Source organism: Neopelma chrysocephalum, unplaced genomic scaffold (assembly GCF_003984885.1).
Source record: "Neopelma chrysocephalum unplaced genomic scaffold, ASM398488v2 Primary Assembly neopelma1_96942, whole genome shotgun sequence".
NCBI classification, from domain to species: Eukaryota; Metazoa; Chordata; class Aves; order Passeriformes; family Pipridae; genus Neopelma; species Neopelma chrysocephalum.
Window position 1 is genome coordinate 1,112,018 of NW_020925585.1, and position 18,567 is coordinate 1,130,584.

The following is an 18,567-nucleotide window of genomic DNA, read 5'->3' on the forward strand; positions in this document are numbered from 1 at the left end:
TCCCCAAAAGGTCGTAAAATAAATCCAGATAGTTCAAAGACAGAAGTGAAGTTTAATGTAATATTCTTGGAAAGCAAAGAAGTTTAGATGAGAAAAATATGACTTTCTCATAGATCCTGAAGTATCTACTGAAATGTAAGATTTTCATAAACACTCACTAAAATTGCATAGAAAGCCTGTGCATGTGTTTTAGTCATAGTATCTGCACAAAATAGAAGTTCATTCTGCGATCATTTTATGATCTCTCTCTGAGTGTTCGGAAATGAGGTCTTTCACCTTTCTGATGACATCTACCCCAATGACCCAACTGCCCTTCCCCTGGGAAGGGTTCTTAATCAGGGTGGCAAGAGGGAATCTTAGTATGATGAGCGCAATGACTATAGAAATACCCAGAACAGTGTAGCTGGAAGCTCTGTTACCTCTGCAGCTGTGAGCTTTGTAGAAAGAATTTTTTTTGCTATATAAGCTGGCGTGGTCGATAGTCCGGAAGCGTTACCAGAATCCCCAGAAAGCTACACGGCCCTCTTCCACTTTGCAGGAGGCTCTTTGGGTCTGCAGTGGCAAGAAGGCCAATTGACTTGAAGATAATTTTGAGGTCCTCTTACACTTGGAGGTATCTATGACCCAAGGCATTGTCTGGAGGGATTCAGAAGCTAACAGACTTGTAGTTGTCACTTGTAGTTAATGATATCAGCCAGTATCCTCAGTGGGACTGTACCCCAACACTTCATAGACAGATAGATGGAAATGATTGTGAACCTGTTACAGTAAAATGGACCTATCATTTTCAAGTAGTGGTGGTTGTAAAATGATACAATCTCCCATATTCATCTTGTTAAACTGCATCATAAAGCCAATGGCCAGAAAAAGATCAATCCCTTTGGTGATTCTTAAAGAATTTGGGTTTTTTAATTATAAAATTAATTTTATTGTAACCAAAGTTTCCTCTCACTTTACTTGCAGCTCTTTTGATGAAACAGAATCTGAAGAATCAAGGTGAGCTTGATTCCTACTCTTTCTAGGACAACTACTTGAAATTATTGGAGTTTACTGTATTTGGTCCTTGCAGCTGATGAATTAGCAGTAGTTTAGCATTAAAATTAGATGTGGTTGTTAAATGTAACAGCTAGTTTCATCAGCTCTGCTAGATCCGTCCATTTGTAGTGTGAATTGAGCATCCTTATGCTAGTATTGAGAAATTCCTTACAAAACCAATAGAATATTGCTAGCTCTGAAATATATCTGGGGTTGTATTTTTTATAGCAAGAAGATTTAGCAGAAGAAATTAAAGGTTTGGGTTGTCCCCGATGTGTTTGATAGAGCTTTGTATGTATCTGGTTGCACTGCTTGGCATGTGTAGGTACAGAGCAGAGAGGAGGGGGCTGGGAGAGGGTGGCTGTACCATGACCAGGGTGGGAGTCAGGCCTGTGAGGGGCTTAAAAGGACTTTGTGAGTGAGGGGTACAGCTACTGCTTTAGAGGCTGCAAGAACATGGTGACATTTTGAGTCTGTTTGATGTCCTGAAGAACCTGTAGACATGGAGCCTGGTTGCAGATGATCTTGTAGCCTGCGTTACACCAATGCCAGGGAGCAGAGCAGGATCAGGAGGTTTCAAAGCCAGCTGCAAGCCACCCCTCCAGGATGCAGCCCCTTTACCTCCAACTTCACGTTGAGGGTTTCACTGTGTGGCTGAGGAGCAGCAAGCTTTGCTTCCAGGAGATGGGGCCTGCCCTGTCGGGCAGTGCTGGTGTGTGGAAACACACCGTGTGGCTCCTGCGCAGCTCGACCACCTCGCTTTATCAAAGCTAGTTTGTAGAATATTCTGTGTGGTGTCCCTTGATACTGACATCCCTGTTCTTGACCTTTCCAGCAAACTGTCCCACCAGCCTGTGCTGCTGTTCCTAAGGGATCCATATGTCTTGCCTAAAGCCAACGGTAATCAAACCTGTCATCTGTTAACAGCACTTTACTAATCTGACCCTGCACCGCATAAACCACATTATTATTAATACCAGCCTAGTCAAATGACATTGGTCTGAAATCTAATAACCTGCCAATAAAACAATAGTTCTTGTGTAAGAAACCATTAAAACACTAAGTGGGATGGGTGATTTATAAAAGGCTGGAATTTTCTTCCCCAGTTGTTCTTTTAGACAAACCTACTGAGAGCTCAAATCAAAAGATGAAGAACATTGCTTTTTTTTTCTTGTTGTTGACCCTTTGGGCTATTGTGCCTGAAGGATTTGAACTTAGAGGCCTAGTCCTTTGTAAGTGCTTTTTCCCTAAACACCAGTCGATCTTCTGCAACCATGTTTGTATTTCCATTTGGATTATTGCTATTTCTTATCGTTTATAACGTCTAGAGATCTTTCCAGGGGAAAAAAATGTATACTTTAAGTATAATTGATGTGTTTCACAGGACATTTACATTAGCCTTCATCTCATAATACGTGGTTCAAAAGAGTGTTTGAAATAGCTTGTTATAACCCCTTTTCATTAAAAAAAGTTCTTTGAATTATTAATTCAGAAAATGTACCCTCTCTTAAATTAAATGTGTGCAGGGGAAAAAAAAAGTACCATTTTCAGAGTGTGTTCCTCCTGGGTTTGTCATTTTACTTGCTTGAACTGTTACTTCTACTAAATTTTTTATTAAAATTGTAATAGCTTTCATGAGAGAATTTTCTCCCTGAGCTGTACATTAGGATTCTTTTTTAATGTGGCATTTTGTTTGATTTTACAAAATACTGTGTAGAAATCAATAGTCAGATTCTTGCATTGCCTTGAAAATCATTAAATTTTTAAGAGTAAATTTATGAATGAACACTTTTTTACTTGCAGTTTCTCAAAATGTGTATCAATATCTGAAGGGAGGGCGTAAAGAGGACAAAGCCAGTCTCTTTTCAGTGCTGCCCAGTGACAGGACTAGAACAGCAGGAATATCAGGAAGCACTTTTTCACCAACACAGTTTGCCCAGAGTGGTGGTGAAGTCTCCATCCCTGGAGATACTCTGAAGCTGTCTGGCCAGTCCTTTGTGAACCAGGTCCACATTAGAAGACACATTACAGGGTTGCTTAGTTTTTACTTTAACTTAGCACTAGTCTGCTCACACGTACTGAATGTCCATTTGAGGCTGGAGTGCAAATCACAAACTCAATGAATCGAAGCACAGTAAGGGGAGAGGGTCCCTTCACAAGGCCACTTCTGACCCAAGTGACAACAGTGATGAAGAAGCACCCACGGAGTTACCTCTGTTTAAAAGTTGTTACTCGTATGAGTGAGACACATGGCATGTATTAACCTTACTGTTTAATGCTCCTCCTAATTGCATACTTGATTCCTTGAGAACATGGTATAAATTATGAAAATCATTTAATTCCATACCATTCTGAACAGATAAAATGGATTTCATATACAGTTATCCTGAAAAATTGCGATGGTACTTGATATTTGCAGCGCACGTGTAACATTTTGCTGTAAGATTTCTGTTCAGGATTTTGCAGTTCTGTGATGGTATTTATCTTCCTTCCATAGCATATACTCCAAGGAAGGCTAAGCTTCCTCTTTGTGAAATCATTAGGAACCTAATTTTGTAATTCATTTTGTAACTATTCTTTTAAGTAGTGTTTTTCTTGGATTAAGATATAAGCTTCTTCTAATGTGTAAGATGGTTAATTATAAAGTTGGCCTCATTAATGACATCTGAAACAATGGACATTTCAGACTTTTGCCAAGGCATTTTCTGGCCTTGAATCAAAATATTTAGAATTTTATATGGCAGGTGAATATTCTTTGTGTTTGAAAACCCTAAAACATCAAATTCTTTTGCAAGCTATTTTTAACTTAATGAATTCAAACACAAATTAGAAAGTGAGTTGTGGTTTAAAAAAGAAAGAAGAAACCCAAATTTTAAGTCTAGAGGCTCTACTAGTTGACTCAAGTTTAGTTAGAAAGAAACACAGATTTTACACAACTACCATTGCCTTTAATTCTTCTTCTTTGTTTTTAGTTTGCAGCACAGAGAAAATATAGATGAGCTTTCTAAAATTTTCCCTCTCAGATCAGTTCTTACTTTGATAGATTCTGATTCCTTTGTAAAAACAGCCAAGGTTGTTCAACCTATGACCAAAAGTAAGTGTCCATTAACAAATAACTATTTGTTGTATGTTTTCTTTGAAGAAGGTGAACAATTGTTTCAATCAGAAGAAGTCTTTCCTGGATACAGCAATGCCTGTGTTGACATATTTCCATAAAATAGGAAATAGTGTGAGTTTTAAACGAAATAAATAGCTCTTTCTGGAACATAATACTCAAAGGATATTTTTACCCTCTCACTGCACTGTTACTTGTCTTTATAAAATATAGTCTTGCTGTTATTCTGATGACCAAGCTTTAAGCACTGTTGAGTTGCAAAACAACTTTCCAAAAATAAGATTCACAGTTACAAACCTCATTGACTTTCAGATTCCCTTTTTCATGATTTATCTAACAGTCTGGGTGCACATTGCTTTTTGTGTAAGGGCGTGGGGAGAAAAAAAAAGGTAATATTCTTAAGAAAAATAAAGGAAAAACCTAATATTCTGGAAATTGAAGATGATACCTCAGAAGCTAAAAAAAATGGAATCTGAGATTTACTGTCACTTTTTTGAAAATAGTTATGATGATTCTTTAAGCCATGCAAATATCACAGATCTGTAAGACTGTGCTTTGATGTATTTATACATTTAACTTGAATTGATATGCCTATTTTTTTAAGCAGCAAAGGATCACAGTAACTCTAATGTTGCAAAGTTGTATAATTTTTTAAATCAATCTTTATTTTCCTATATATACCGTATGTTATAAAAGAACCAATAAAAACTGATCTCTGGAACTGCAGCCTTTAGTTTAGAAGGAAAGCATCAGATTGCCTTTACAAGTGTGTTTTTACTACCATTCATGACAACTGCATAGGGTTATTTTTCCAGGGTAATTTGAGACAGCTGAACTTGCACGATTTGAGGAAACATTATTGGATTCAAAATATTAACAAGTCATTTGTAATTATGACTTACTGTGAGAAACTGGGGAGAATTAATGCGTGCTTTGTTTACAGTGGAGATTACAGTTCGTTAAAACATCCTAAAATATCTGTTTGTAACATCTTTAATATTCTAGAATCACCTCATTAATACCAATGAAATAACACATTTAAGCTAATAAGGATTTTTTTAATAAAGTCCAAATCTACTTTTTGCTCAGTATTTTTACCTCCAAAATTATTTTTGTGAAAGAATTAGGGGCAAAACCTAATTCCCATCCACATTAGGTGATCTAAAATATCTAGTATCTAATGATTCTTATAAAAGTTTGACCTCCCCTTTGTGAATATCCTGTCAGCTGATAGTTGAAGATTTGGTTAGTGTGGAAAGTTCTGTATCAGAAATAGGCTATTCTTAAAGGCAAACCCATTTCCTAGTGCACTAGCAATTTTAAGGTTGTAAGATGTGATCAGAAATTCTTACTATTAATGCCTGGTCATTTAAGTAATCCCTTCATTAAAAACTCAGGTGTATTTCAAAAATCTTTTCACTTCAATGATGTACATCCTGCCATTCCTCTGGATCTATTACTGTGTTCTATCAGGTAATTCTTTCATGTCAAATTGAACATGAAAATTAACTGCCAGTTTTCTCTGCATCTGTGATAATAAAATAGTGGGGATTTTTTTCCTTCAAATATTATAGTATGACTTTTTGTAAAATGTGACATTTTATGTTGATTGGACAACCTGAAAATTTCCTGCCTCAAATAATCTCTGTCTTCTCAGTCTAAACATTGCTGTAAACCACAATCAAAAAAACAGCTTTGAAGTATTCCCAGTAGCAATCTTGAAATTTCTTCAAGTATATTGAGATTTTGTTAGAAATTGAATTGCCAGTGTAATCCATCTTCCTTGTGAGAAAGATTCAGATAAAGAGCTAGAGCCTAGAAGCATTAAGTATTAGAACATCCCTTTAAATCAATAAGCTACAAATCTGGCAGCGCATTCATGCAATGCCCAGTGCTACCCTAAAGTGGCTTTAGTGCTGAAACAGCATTACTAATAGCACATCCCAACATGGATAAACATTAACCTAAAGTGTAGGAGGCCTTGCCTAGTTAAGTTCCACAAAAACATTTATATTGTACTGACATGGATAAGAAAGTAAGTTTCTTTCTTTTTTCTTTTTTTTTTTCAGATGACTTCCCAAACGTAGTTATAGATGGCATTCTACATGGAATATTTTATCCTCATTTACTGCCTAGGTAGAAGTGATGTGTGGGGAGAAGAAGCTGAAGCAAGTCTCTGAGTCACATTTAATAGAATTAACAGGAATAAAATTCTGTGATGTGAAAATTATGCTCAGAAGCAAGAGGCACAACCTCAGATTAATTTCAAGCATTGTATCTTTTTAAATAAAATCACTGTCATTACAGTTGCTGCTTTTAAAAAATAGATATGGAAACAACAGTATTGAAGTTATTTATACCTTATATATGTTGACATGCTCTAACTATTTAACACTAAATGTTCTAAGTCATACACTGAATTGCGCTAACCTTTGAAAACTTTTACTAATTTCTATATTTACTAATTTCTATAATTTTTATCAAAGCAAACACTAAACCTTTTTGCACCAGAATTTTTCCAAACGCATTACCCATGGCTGGCACTGAATGGATTAAAAGCACTGAAGAGAATGTGTGAGGAATTGGAAAACATGCTTTCACATTCTGAAACACATGCCACTCTCTGAGGAAATTTTCTAGATTTCAGTTGAAATTATTTTACTTACCAGGAACTTTCACATGTCATTTATGCATCTCCCTCCAGTTACAACATCTAACCTGTGTGTATGTTTACTCTCAACATCAACTTGCAGACTGTATTCCATATCTTAACATTTTATAAGTCACAGAGCATACAACTCTGTGGTAAAGTAAAGCAAGAATATGATTAAGATTATGATCAAACTAAAACTGATATGTATGTTCAGATTTAACTGGAAATTTGTATGTGTGCTACTGGACATTACAAAATAAATTACGAGGACACGAATGTACTGCTTTGGTATCTTTTTTGTGCTTTTCTCTTGAAGCAAAACATTTCTCTGAGCTGCTCTCACCAGAAATGGGTCTCGCAGATGTCTCCATGTGAAGCATGAGAAAATACCTGTGTGTGTGCTCATTTAAAGCTCTTAGCACCACACCATCTGAACATGCTAGGCTTACAGAAGTGTTGTGTCATGGTGAAAAGAATTCATTGTAATTGAACAGCCAGTTAGCCACTGGGCTCATCAGTGGAAGGAGTGTTGCACAAAAGCAGCAAGGGCAAAGCTAAGCACAAACAGGAGCCTGACATGAGGGTTGCCTCCTCGGACTACTAAATGTGTTTGGAAGCCACCTGGGGAGAGTGAAAAGCTGGCACTTGGACAAAAGGTAGGCCTGTGACTACAGCACTTGTTCAGGTAGCAGAACTCTATGCTGTCTGCAGGATCAACCTCCAGGAAAGCTTTCAGCTACTAGCAGAAAGCTATTTGGGCAAGGGAGTCTGAGGCATTCCTGCTCCTACTTCCTAACCCTGCTTCCCAGTGCTGCTTTTCAGAGAATTTTACTTTAAACAGTTAGGAGAAAGAAAAACTTGCATGGGTAAAAGGGATGTCTTGATTGCCTAGCACTAGGCAAATTTAGGGGCCCTTGCCAAGTTCTCCTCTAGCTCTGTTTAAAGAGGACAGTAATCCTTTCACAGGTCTCTGAAAAGAAGTGTCAGTATTTACCCTCAGGAGAGGCCCCAGAGCTGTGGATGATGAACCAGGAGCATCCCTCTAACTGCAAATTACATGTCAGGAGGATGTGGGATAAATCCCTGCCAACAGTTTCCCATTTCCTTGCAGGTGGAATGTCAGCAGGTACAAGCTCTGTTCTGTAGCTCCTACCCTGCACCACTGAAAGTATGGATATATCACACGGACTCCAGGACATGCTTCAGGAAACTAGTCACTACAAAGAGGGTGGTGTGCTGTCTGCTGCACAGGGGGATGAGTCCTTCATGAAATTTGGCATTGGCTCTTATGTGTCAAGTTCTAAAACACTGTCAACTCAAAAGAAAAAAATCCCCATCTCTGTCCTGTAGAGTACTATGTAACTTGTTAAAGAACTTAATTGACATAGGTGTCTCAAAGTGTTACCTTACACTGACATTGTTTAAAAGCTACCAGCTAAATTGTCAGCTTAAAAGTTACTTACAAAGGATGACAAAAATAATGAACCTCAAGTTGCATCTCTGACCTACAGCAAAACTTAAAAAAAAAAAGGCACTTGAGCTTTCTAATAAGTAACATCAGCTAGGTTACAAAATTCACCATGCTATAAAACAAGGACTCTCCTCTTTTCATCAGTTTCTAACTGATTATCTTATTCAATAACAGACAGAAAAGCTGCTCTTTCTTGATTACAGAATGGTATCTGAATACTGTAGTTCTTTGAAAGACAGCATGGACTTTACCTGACATGTTAAGATTAGGTAAATTTACCATCCTTGCTCTAACCTTATAACCATACTTCCTGGAAAGCAGAACCCTCTGCATATTTTGCAGAATCAACTGAGGTGAGAAAAAAGACCTTGGCGGGGAGGGGGAAGAAAAAAAAGAGTTTCAATTATTTATTTGAAATCAAAGTTTATTTATTCAAAACACTCCTGTATTTTACTTTTTTTTTTTTAATTTTTAAAAATGCTGGTAGTGTTACAGAACATATTTTCAGTTGAAAAGATGGAAACAAATATTGCTAAAATTTCCAAAGAAAAAGGATTTTATTTTAAGCCTTGAGAAAAACAGAATTACTGCTATACTTTTTCATGAAAGACTTTTTCTGCAAGATCTAGAATTTAGTGGGATATGTCTTCAAGGAGTGAAAGCTCCATCAAGTTGTTATAGAAATGGTCATTTTTTAATGTATTTGGCAAATGCTAAGTACTGCCTAAATGTAGCCTCATATGTTTCGAGGAGAAAACTGAATGGATAGTGGAGATCAGTCAAAAGCAGGTGTTAAAGAAAAGTGATTAAGTTTTACTTTTTTTGCTGACTGTTGGTCTCACCAGTCATCTACTTCAACTACAAATGGTTCCTTTACAGCTATTTTGCCACTATTCACAATCACACAGTCCTGAAGGGGCCGGTCATGCTCATCTGTCTGCTGGAGTTCAATGGAGTGCACCACAGACTGTTAAACAAAAACAAACAAACAAATAGAAGAGTTCAATTTAGCCACGGAAACTCCAGTGGCTGAAGTCTGGTAGCACATAAACAACTAAGTGCTCGCAGCATTGCTGTTTATTAACCAACTTATGAACAAACACCTTTACCCTGTTGAATTCCCACACGCTTTTTTTCCCCCACATTAACAGTTATGCCGCACTGCAACTCACACACAGTCGACAAGGAAGGCTGTTTGTCCTCTAGAAAAACTTTGAGCCAACAAAAGCATTATGAAGGGGCAAGTGAAAATATATGTTCAGCTGACCCACCTAGCACATACAGGGTTCTAGCACATACAGAAAGGATAATCTAACTGTAAGGATAATTTCTAACTGTACAGCATAACTGTGCTTCCAGAAATCTGCTTATTTGTTTTACCTTTAGCATATGACACACACATACAGATTTTAAGTGTGTTACCAGCATTTTTAAAGGACAAAATTCAGTTAGGTGTATTGACTACCTGGCTTTGGATACTTGTCCATCAATCTGACTAAACTAAAATTTAGTCTAAGTCTCTCCTCAAAAATTTTCAGCTACTACTGTAGGTCATGAAAATTGAATTCAATATGAATGTGGGAGAGGGGGACAAGTGTTCCGATGAGATTTTCAAATTCCTCAAAGAACTGTTCTGTCCAGGAGCTCATGTTTTCCCCATTAATTTCAAAACAAAGATTAAAAAGGAATAATTTAAAAGAAAAACCAGGCTAATATATTCAGTTGAAAGTACCATTTTTAAACTTAAAATTCTATCTGGCCTTTCATCTGTTTTGCAGCTGTGTACAGTTTCAGAGAATTAACTGATTTTTTTTTCTTTTTAAACAGATCTGAATATATGTGTTTTTATACTTTATATGCACATGCTTCTAAAAACCCTAACAGTGAAAGTGTTACCCATAAGTAGCATGTGGTACAAAATCAGATTTTAGCTTGTAGAAATACAGTTATTTCATGGCTAACAGTGTTAGTGAAAGGAGGACCTGAACTTACTCCATTTGTAATCTTTAAAGGTGTCAGTGTGGATTTCAGTGGCTAGTGGTCTGAAACAAGGGCTGTGAAAGCCAAAAGCATGATTTAAATTTCCATTTCTCAGTTAGCATTTGCTGTTTCAGTTCTAAATTGTCCACCTGGAGCTCTTCACAATCATTTTCTACCATGTACGTATTAGATGAACACACAACAGTTTTGAACCCCAATTGTGTAAGTTATGGTAATACAGATATAACGTGGCAGAATTTGTCCAGATATTTTTGTATTAACCTTGCCACTACTTTCAACTTACCATTCCATCAAGGACTTTGCCAAATACTACATGTTTTCCATCTAACCAGGAAGGCTTTGTCACACTGATGAAGAACTGGGATCCGTTGGTGTCCGGGCCAGAATTAGCCATGCTAACCCATCCAATTCCATAGTGTTTGAGCTTGAAGTTCTCATCTGGAAACTTTTCTCCATAGATGCTTCTTCCTATGACAAAAAATAAGAAAGCAAACTTTAAAAAAAAAAAAAACCAAACCAAAAACAAACCAACAACAATCAAAAAGCCTTTTTTGTTCAAAAAGGGGAAAAATAAAGTATGAATTCAGGACTTGAAGATTCATTGTTTCAGTAAGCACAGCAACATCACTGTTCCATCATCAGTGATTCCATAACTAAAACCTATTTGCTTGTAAAGAAATAAAGGTAAGCTAAACCACCCCATATAAGCAGAGAATAGTTAAAGCTGATGATGCTTTATCCTTTCACTTTAACAAGCAAGCTGAGTATCTTCAGTGCTTACAGACACCACTGAACAATAATATACTTCATCCTGTTCAACAAATTTAAATTACACAATTATGGTCAGTAACAGCAAGGCTGCGGTGTTTTGTGACAATTTCAGTATTTACACCTTTTCCTCCTAATAAGAAATTGCTTCAGACATGTTTAGAAACATAGGAAGACCAGATGGAAGTTGGACTAAAATACTTGGTGTGGCTTCGTACAACATAAAGATTTTGATGTTTCTAAAATAGTTTAGAAGAGAAGACACTTCAGTCATGATTAAAACACCATCACTTTGAAAAGAGAAGGCTGTCTGCCTCATTCTTTACTTGTGCAGTGCATAGCACAATGGGGACATTGCTTCCAACACCATCAAGTACTGTCCCAATGAACAGCATTAGCGGGCAAATAAACGGTGCCTATCTCTAATGCTAAAACTGTGTCTTTGGTATTTTAGTCTTCCCTTGCTGGCTGCAAGAAGAGGAATGTGTGTTTTCCATTCTACCCCAGCTGGGAAATCACTGCACTGTATGCAGACAGTTCAACTCGTAGCACGCAAATAACGTGCATGAAAAGGAAGAGAAGAAATCCAAAGCCAGAGTGCATGCAATGCAAGAGATGCTGAGCTGGGATAGGTCTCCTCACTGGACTGAACTGGTCTCCTGGGGGCTCAGGAGGGAGAATTGATACACACAGCCAGGACTCATACCACCAATGAGTGTGGTTTCAATTCTGGTAAGAGAAAAAAAAGGAGAGGGCGTGACCCTCATTTTCTAATTTTTCTCTCCCTGTGTTGAAATTCCCTCTCAAAGCACATTTCAGAAGGTTCCTCAGACCTGGCTGAGCTGAGGGCAGCAAGGACAGCCTCCTCCTTCCCTACCTGCCTTCCCTCTACGCGCTTTCACTGTTTCACCACATGCAACCAGGGAGCGCTGTCACAAAGCGAGAGCAGGGGAAGGGTGGAGACATCCATCTTTTGGAGACGGTAAGTTGTAGGAGCAGCTCAGCTGGTCACGTGGCTCCAGCCCAGCACACAAAGCCATGCTTCTTGGAGGGGGACAAGTCACAGACAGAAAAGAGCTATCTGCAAAAATTGAGGACAAAGGAAGAGCTACACATACTTATAATCAGATAATCCAAATAAATGCATCTTATGTTCCAAGATGCTTGGAAAAGTACTAGATGCTCTAAAACAAATGTGGGTTGTTTTTTTTTTCATTTATGTGAGCTGAAAGAATGAAGGAATATGCTGTTTTGCCCATCTTTTCAGCAGACATACGAACAAAGAAAAGGGAACCTGGAAGATACTAAGCATGTTACCTCCTGATCCATCTCCTACTGTAAAGTCTCCTCCTTGAATCATGAAGTCTTTGATCACACGATGGAATTTACTTCCTTTGTATCCATATCCTCTCTAAGAAAATGAAATAATTCTTTAAATGAATATAACATCCAGTTCTTACAGTTCATACGGAAATACACAAGTTGTGAATGGCTAGATTTCATAGAATATAGCACCAATGGATATAATACTGGCAAGAAACACATTAAACTGAGGTGCAGGTGAATGCAGCTGGACTGCACTGCCACAAAGCAGGTATTATTCAGGTGATCAAAGTCATTGTCTTTACTTCACTGGTATCTGACCACAGTAACTTTACATGCTAGATCTACAAGGCAGGAACAGATGGCGATGGTGATATCCAACATCTCATAATTACATCTTGTGAACCAAGGACCTGGGAAGATACACACCAGTGCACAGCCTTGGGGATGGCACTCTTCCACAGTCTCCAGTGAAATGAGATCAACAGTTCACAACTGAAACAGCATTAAACACACATTGCCTTCCCAATCCAAAACTAAGTGAGTACACAGTGGAAGAAAACCACAAACGTACTTCTCCAGTTGCCAACGCAATGAAGTTTTCCACGGTCTTTGGGACAACTTTTCCAAACAATCCAATTACAATTCTGCCCACATCTTTGTCTCCAATCTTCACATCAAAGAACACCTGAATATTTTTGTGAAGAGAACAAAAGTGATACAAATGTGAGTGCAACAAACAACCAAGCTTTTCAAAGCATCAGGTGGTAAGGAACTACTTCTGCCTGTTCTGTATCCATAGTATCCTCTGATTCCTAAGGACGCTGTTTTAGAAAAATCCTTTCAAAGCCACCAAAATCAGATTATGCAGAAAACTTTTTGAGAACTGGTGACTCTATGTTTTGATTCTTATTGCTTTTAAGGGTTGGTGGGACTGCTATATCAGAAGTTTGAAGGTAGTGTTGAAGATTTTTCCCAGACATGCATGTCTTTAAAGCTGTATGGAAAAGATGAAATATGAAAGTTAGGAAGAACAATGATGCTATTCCCGTGTGGTGGAAAATAACAAGGAATTATAGTACTGACACTCCCCACAAATGATAGTTTGCTATCCACTCATAATCTTCCTTCATCTCCTGTATGTGAATAAGTATAGACAAAAGCCTAAATTTCTTTAAATTGACAAACAGTGGGAAGAAAATCCTATGGCTCAAGCAAGCCATCACTTTCCTAAATATGAATTCAAACCTGACAGAGAAATAACAAGGCCAAATTGTTCAGCTGGATGCCTAAAAGCTTCAATGTACATGTTGCTGAAAAGCAAGCTCAAAAAGGCAAACGAGTTATAAGGCATTTTTTTATAGTTCAGAATCTATGAATGCATAGTTGAACGTGCAAGAATGTTCCAATAATTACTGAAAACAGGAACAGCTGTCAGGAAATGAGGCATTTTGAAGTTCTGAAAAAGTTACATAAAGGCTATTACAGCTTCTAGGAAACAGCAATGTGTATTCCTGTGATGTGGTATTTGCTGTTCCTTGTGGCACTCAACCAAGTATTACTTGTCTGCAATGCTAAAAAATTAGCCCAATAATGATAATAAATGACCACAGTCTCTCCAACGTGAATGCCTCTTTCACGCTCTCCTACTAAACGTTTCTACCGTTTTCTTGATCTTCCATGTGGTTTTGACTGTTGAACTTTTGGCTAATGCTATAAAAGCACTATAAAGAAAATAAAATTCTTTTTGACACACCTCATTCATTTCCTTGGCACTGAATAACATACTCCTTAGATGTGTGGCTCCTAAAGTACTAACAGCACACTTTCACTAACTTTTTAACATTTTTACAAACCTCTCTGAATTATGCCACCAGGGTTATCTAGGTAAGGAGTATTGCCTGCCTACGTTTTCTAAACACAGCCTATTATGCCTGAAAATAAGTAGGACTGCCTGAAATACATAAGCAGATATATAACTACCACAACTATCACAACTGAGGCTACCAAATGATCACCCCAGATATCAGTAACATCAGCACTTTCACAGAGCAGATGGAGACAAGTCCACCACATGTTGTAAACCCAGCTCAACAGAAAGCATCATACATGGCACTGCTGCTCGCCTAGGCAGTAAACCCAGTACTTCCAAAGAGCATTGCTTCAGCTTATTCTGCATTTGAGAAAAAACAGCAAGTTCCTGGCTTCCCGTTAGCACACCACAAACCTGCTTTACACGCTTGGTGATTTTTTTGTAATCTATAAGCTTTTTAATTATGCACCACATTATGTGTCTGTGCATATTTCTGGCCACAAAATCAAGATTTCTATTTCTGCATAGAAAAGTCATGTTCTCTTAAGCGTATTTCCTCAAGTTCTCTGAAAAGTCAATAAGCATGTAGACACTAGTGAGCTGGTCAACACAGCATTTTCAAATCTCAAAAAACAGCTGACCAGATTCTTCAACAAAAACTCTGAAAGGAAACAAACATAAATTTTCAGTCTTATTAATATTTATATAAATATTTAATCTTATTTACAATTTGCTTGTCAAGAATTTCAAGACTGAAATGAAAAAAGAACGCACCAGTAAGGGTGGCTGGTTCTCATTAACATATTCATATATAACTTACACAAGATTGTATACATCTAATTGAAAAAAATGGACATGAGTATTCAATCATTCAAGAAAAAAAAAAAAAGCTGACTGTGAAAGGATAAGCTCATGATTTTTAGAGACCAGGTAATATAATGACAAATGAACTCCTGATAAATGCAAAAATACTCTATGTGGTATACAACCACAACAAGAGGTCCAAAATTGGCTACCACTCAAAAATGACATCTGGAGTCACCTTGAACAGTTTAATGAAAAATTTGGCTTGTGAAGGTCAGAGAAGAATGTTAGAAAAAATTAAAAATGGATACAGACAGGAGATGAGCATAATTACACCATTGCATACATCTGTACTGTGCGTTCACACCCTGAGTGCTGCATGTAGTTCTGGCTTCTCTACTGTAGAATGATAAAACCAACCTTAAAAAATGTAGAAAAATGAGCAGAACAGATGCTCGAAAGATATGAAATACCTTTTATATGAAGAAAGATTATATGCAAGCTGGAAGAGAAGAAACTGGATTTGATGAGCTTCGTAAAGTTACCACTGCCTAAGACAAGGAAAACTGGCAGCTGAGATTCTTGATGTGCCACAACAATCAGAAAAGGGCATAAAATTATATCCCAGGTAGGTCTGACAAAGGAAAATACTTTATGCACAACTAAACTGGAATATATTGCCAGAAGATTACCTGGAGGTAAAAGTGTATTAAATTTATCAAACCCAAAAATCAAATCTGTGGTCTAGAAGTCCATAGCAATGAAACTGCAGGCAGCTGTAGACACCAATGGCAATGAAGTTCAGAGACAAAGGCGCAGTCCCTGACTTAGCTAAGGCCATGCCAGAGGAAACAGCTCTGCCCCTGTCCTGCCCTGTTATATTTTCATGACTGCAGGTGTCTTTGGGAGCATTGTCTCGAGTCTAGGTGAAAAGGTACTTGGGGGCAAAAACACATAATCTTTGCTTTGTCCAAAGTTGGATGAGACATCCCATCTCCTGCACCAAGCAAATACTTTTTGGAAAGAGATGCTGGTATGTTGCAATAACCAGGTGAATCCCCACCTGCTGGCAGGCACCACAGCCCACGAGTTCATCTCTTGGGCAGCACCATCTGCGATGGCCACATGTACCCCTGGCACACAGCCTGTCCTGCCTAAGAAGGAGCCTTGCCAACGCCCTGCCTGTGGCTCTGCTGGCAGCACGGTCCAAGCCACCGGGTGTCCAAGCCTGTCGCCAGCAGGAATGACAAGGGAGCAGGAAACAAGGGGGCAATAAAGTGTCAGCTCTCAACACCAAGCGTTTCACAGAATGGGTCAGGTTGGAAGAGAGCACAGTGGTCCACATCTGGTCCTCAAGCAGGCCATCCCAGAGCACATGGCACAGGATTGTGTCCAGATGGTTCCTGAATATCTCCATTGAGGGAGACTTCACAACCTCTCTGGGCAATCTGTTCCAGTGCAGCCCCACAGTAAAGAAGTTCTTGCTCATATTCAGGTGGAACTTCCTGTGCATCAGTTTCTGCCCGTTGCCTAATCCTATTGCTTGGCACAACCGAGAAGAGCCTGGCTCTGTCCTATTGACACCCCCCCTTCAGATACTTAAGGACACTGATGATGTCCCTCTCAGTCGTTCCCTCAGCCTTTCCTTGTAAGAGAGATGCTCCAGTCGCTTGATCAATTTTGTGACCTCTGCTGGACCCGCTCCAGGAGTTTCAGCAAAGAGGGCAGGGAGGAGGGAAAACAACCCACTGCACACCCGAGCCCCACCAGGTTACACCCCCTGCCTGAGGCAGCCTGGTACCACCAGCAGTTCCGAACTGCCTCTGGCAGCAGCAGCGGCTGGGGGGGGAAAGAATGTGAAGGTTTCTATTTCTGCAAGACAGAGGAAGGCTTCGCTGGCCCGAACTCCGCGATGTGCCAGCACCTACAGGAAGGCAGCATGCCCAGAGGGGCTAAAAAAAACAACCAAAAAAAAACCCCAACCCTTATAAAAAGGTAAAGTTACGTCGTTCGTCCAAAGCCTCCCCAAGCCCTCTGTGCCCGGGATGCGGCGCGGGAAGGAGGGAGCCGGCGCGGGACCAACTGTGGAAGCGGGGCGGCCGCCACCCACCCCGGCACCGCCGGCAGCGGCCGCGGGGACACCCCCGGCGTGGGGGCTCCGACCGATGCCGAGGCGTCCCGGCCGCGGGCGAGAGTCACCTTGGCTGTCACGCTGGGTCCCCTCCTCCTGAAGGCCTGTGCCGCCGGGGCCAGGAGGCACAGACAGGCCGCGGCGCCCAGCAGCGCCGCCGGCGCCCCGCGGGCCATGGCGCTGGGTGAACGCTGCGGCGCCTGCGCCCGGCCCGGCGCGGCTCCGCCCGGCCCAGCGAGGGGGGGCTGCGGGGAGCGGCCACGCGGCAGGGAGGGAGGGCACCCACCCCGGGCCAGCGATCACCCACCTGGGGGAGCGATCAACCCATTAGGTGGCCCTTCTACTCAGCCCTGGTGACACACACCTTCAGTGCTGTGTCCAGTTCTGGGCTCCTCAGTACAAGAGAGACATGGAGCTGCTGGAGTGGGTCTAGCAAAGGGCAACAAGGATGATTAAGGGACTGGAACATCTCTCTTACAAGGAAAGGTTGAAGGAGCTGTGCCTGTTCAGCCTCGAGAAGAGATGACTGAGAGGAAACCTCATCAATGTCTATGAGTATCTGCAGGGGAGCGCCAAGAAGATGGAACTGGGCTTTTTCAGTGGTGCCAAGCAATACAATAAGAGACCAAGAGCACAAAATGATGTGCAGGAAGTTCCAGCAGAATATAAAAAAGAACTTCTTTACTGTGTGGGTGACCACACACTGGAACAGATTGCCCAGAGAGGTTGTAGAGTCTTCCTCACTGGACATATTCAAGAACCATCGGGATGCAATCCTGTGCCATGTGCTATAGGATGACTTTGCTTAAGCAAGGAGCTTGGACCAGGTGCTCCACTATGGTCCCTTACAACCTGACCCATTCTGTGATTCTGTGATTTTGGTCTTTGGTGCATTTAATGTGCTGAGTAGAAACAGGAGCCTGTGAGGCACTTGTAATTCTTCTGCATTCATTTGTGTTAGTGGTGGAAGTGCACTGCTTGGGACCCATGTCAGCATCCCTGCCTTTGTACAATAAGCAGCAGTACTAAAGGAATTCATCAAACACAAACGTCTGTCCCAAGCCATGACCTACCAATATGGGGAAGAGGGATCCCAGCCTAGCAAATTGTCTTTGACCTGTTACTTTCTCTGTTCAAAAATTGTTTGCGTCCGTGACCTGTCTCAAATGGTGTTGCTGCTGCAGTCCCTAGAATTTTTGTAAATTGTAGCATACACTGAAATTTTGTGGCCTCTCAAGTGCCAGCATAGGAAAGAGAAGTTATGTATACTGGTATACTGCAAGCAGAAGGCTGGCAGTGGTTTATGTAAACACATTCAGGATTAAACCCAGCAGCGCTGTGTTTCTGGGTGTATGGCATAGCATCTACGCAGAGCATTTGGTGCTGGTTGCAAAGCCAGCCCAGAGCTCAGGTGCAGTGCCCGAGAGAGAATGTGCTCTGCACTGCCGCATGT

General features: G+C 40.1%; 2 protein-coding genes across 5 annotated transcripts in view; one reads left to right on the forward strand and one right to left on the reverse strand.

The window, feature by feature from the left end:
• Positions 1–7,094, forward strand: part of SNX24 (sorting nexin 24) — an 87,895-nt gene extending 80,801 nt beyond the window's left edge. For 3 of the 4 annotated variants that reach the window (XM_027670869.1, XM_027670870.1, XM_027670873.1), the window contains exons 5-7: positions 964–996; positions 1,871–1,935; positions 6,220–7,094. In XM_027670869.1, coding sequence (XP_027526670.1) covers positions 964–996; positions 1,871–1,935; positions 6,220–6,290 — 169 coding nt within the window. In that variant the 3' untranslated portion in view covers positions 6,291–7,094. Of the gene's footprint in view, positions 1–963; positions 997–1,870; positions 1,936–4,007; positions 4,130–6,219 lie in introns of all 4 variants that reach the window. The other variant, XR_003532154.1, reaches the window with a different exon arrangement.
• A 1,626-nt stretch (positions 7,095–8,720) lies between these two features.
• On the reverse strand, positions 8,721–17,342 carry PPIC (peptidylprolyl isomerase C). The gene is made up of 5 exons (XM_027670868.1): positions 17,183–17,342; positions 12,941–13,054; positions 12,361–12,454; positions 10,559–10,743; positions 8,721–9,241 (listed from the first exon to the last, which is right to left on the reverse strand). The coding sequence occupies exons 1-5, from the start codon at positions 17,288–17,290 to the stop codon at positions 9,113–9,115; spliced, it is 630 nt and encodes a 209-aa protein (XP_027526669.1). The 5' UTR covers positions 17,291–17,342; the 3' UTR covers positions 8,721–9,112.
• Positions 17,343–18,567: the final 1,225 nt, after the last annotated feature.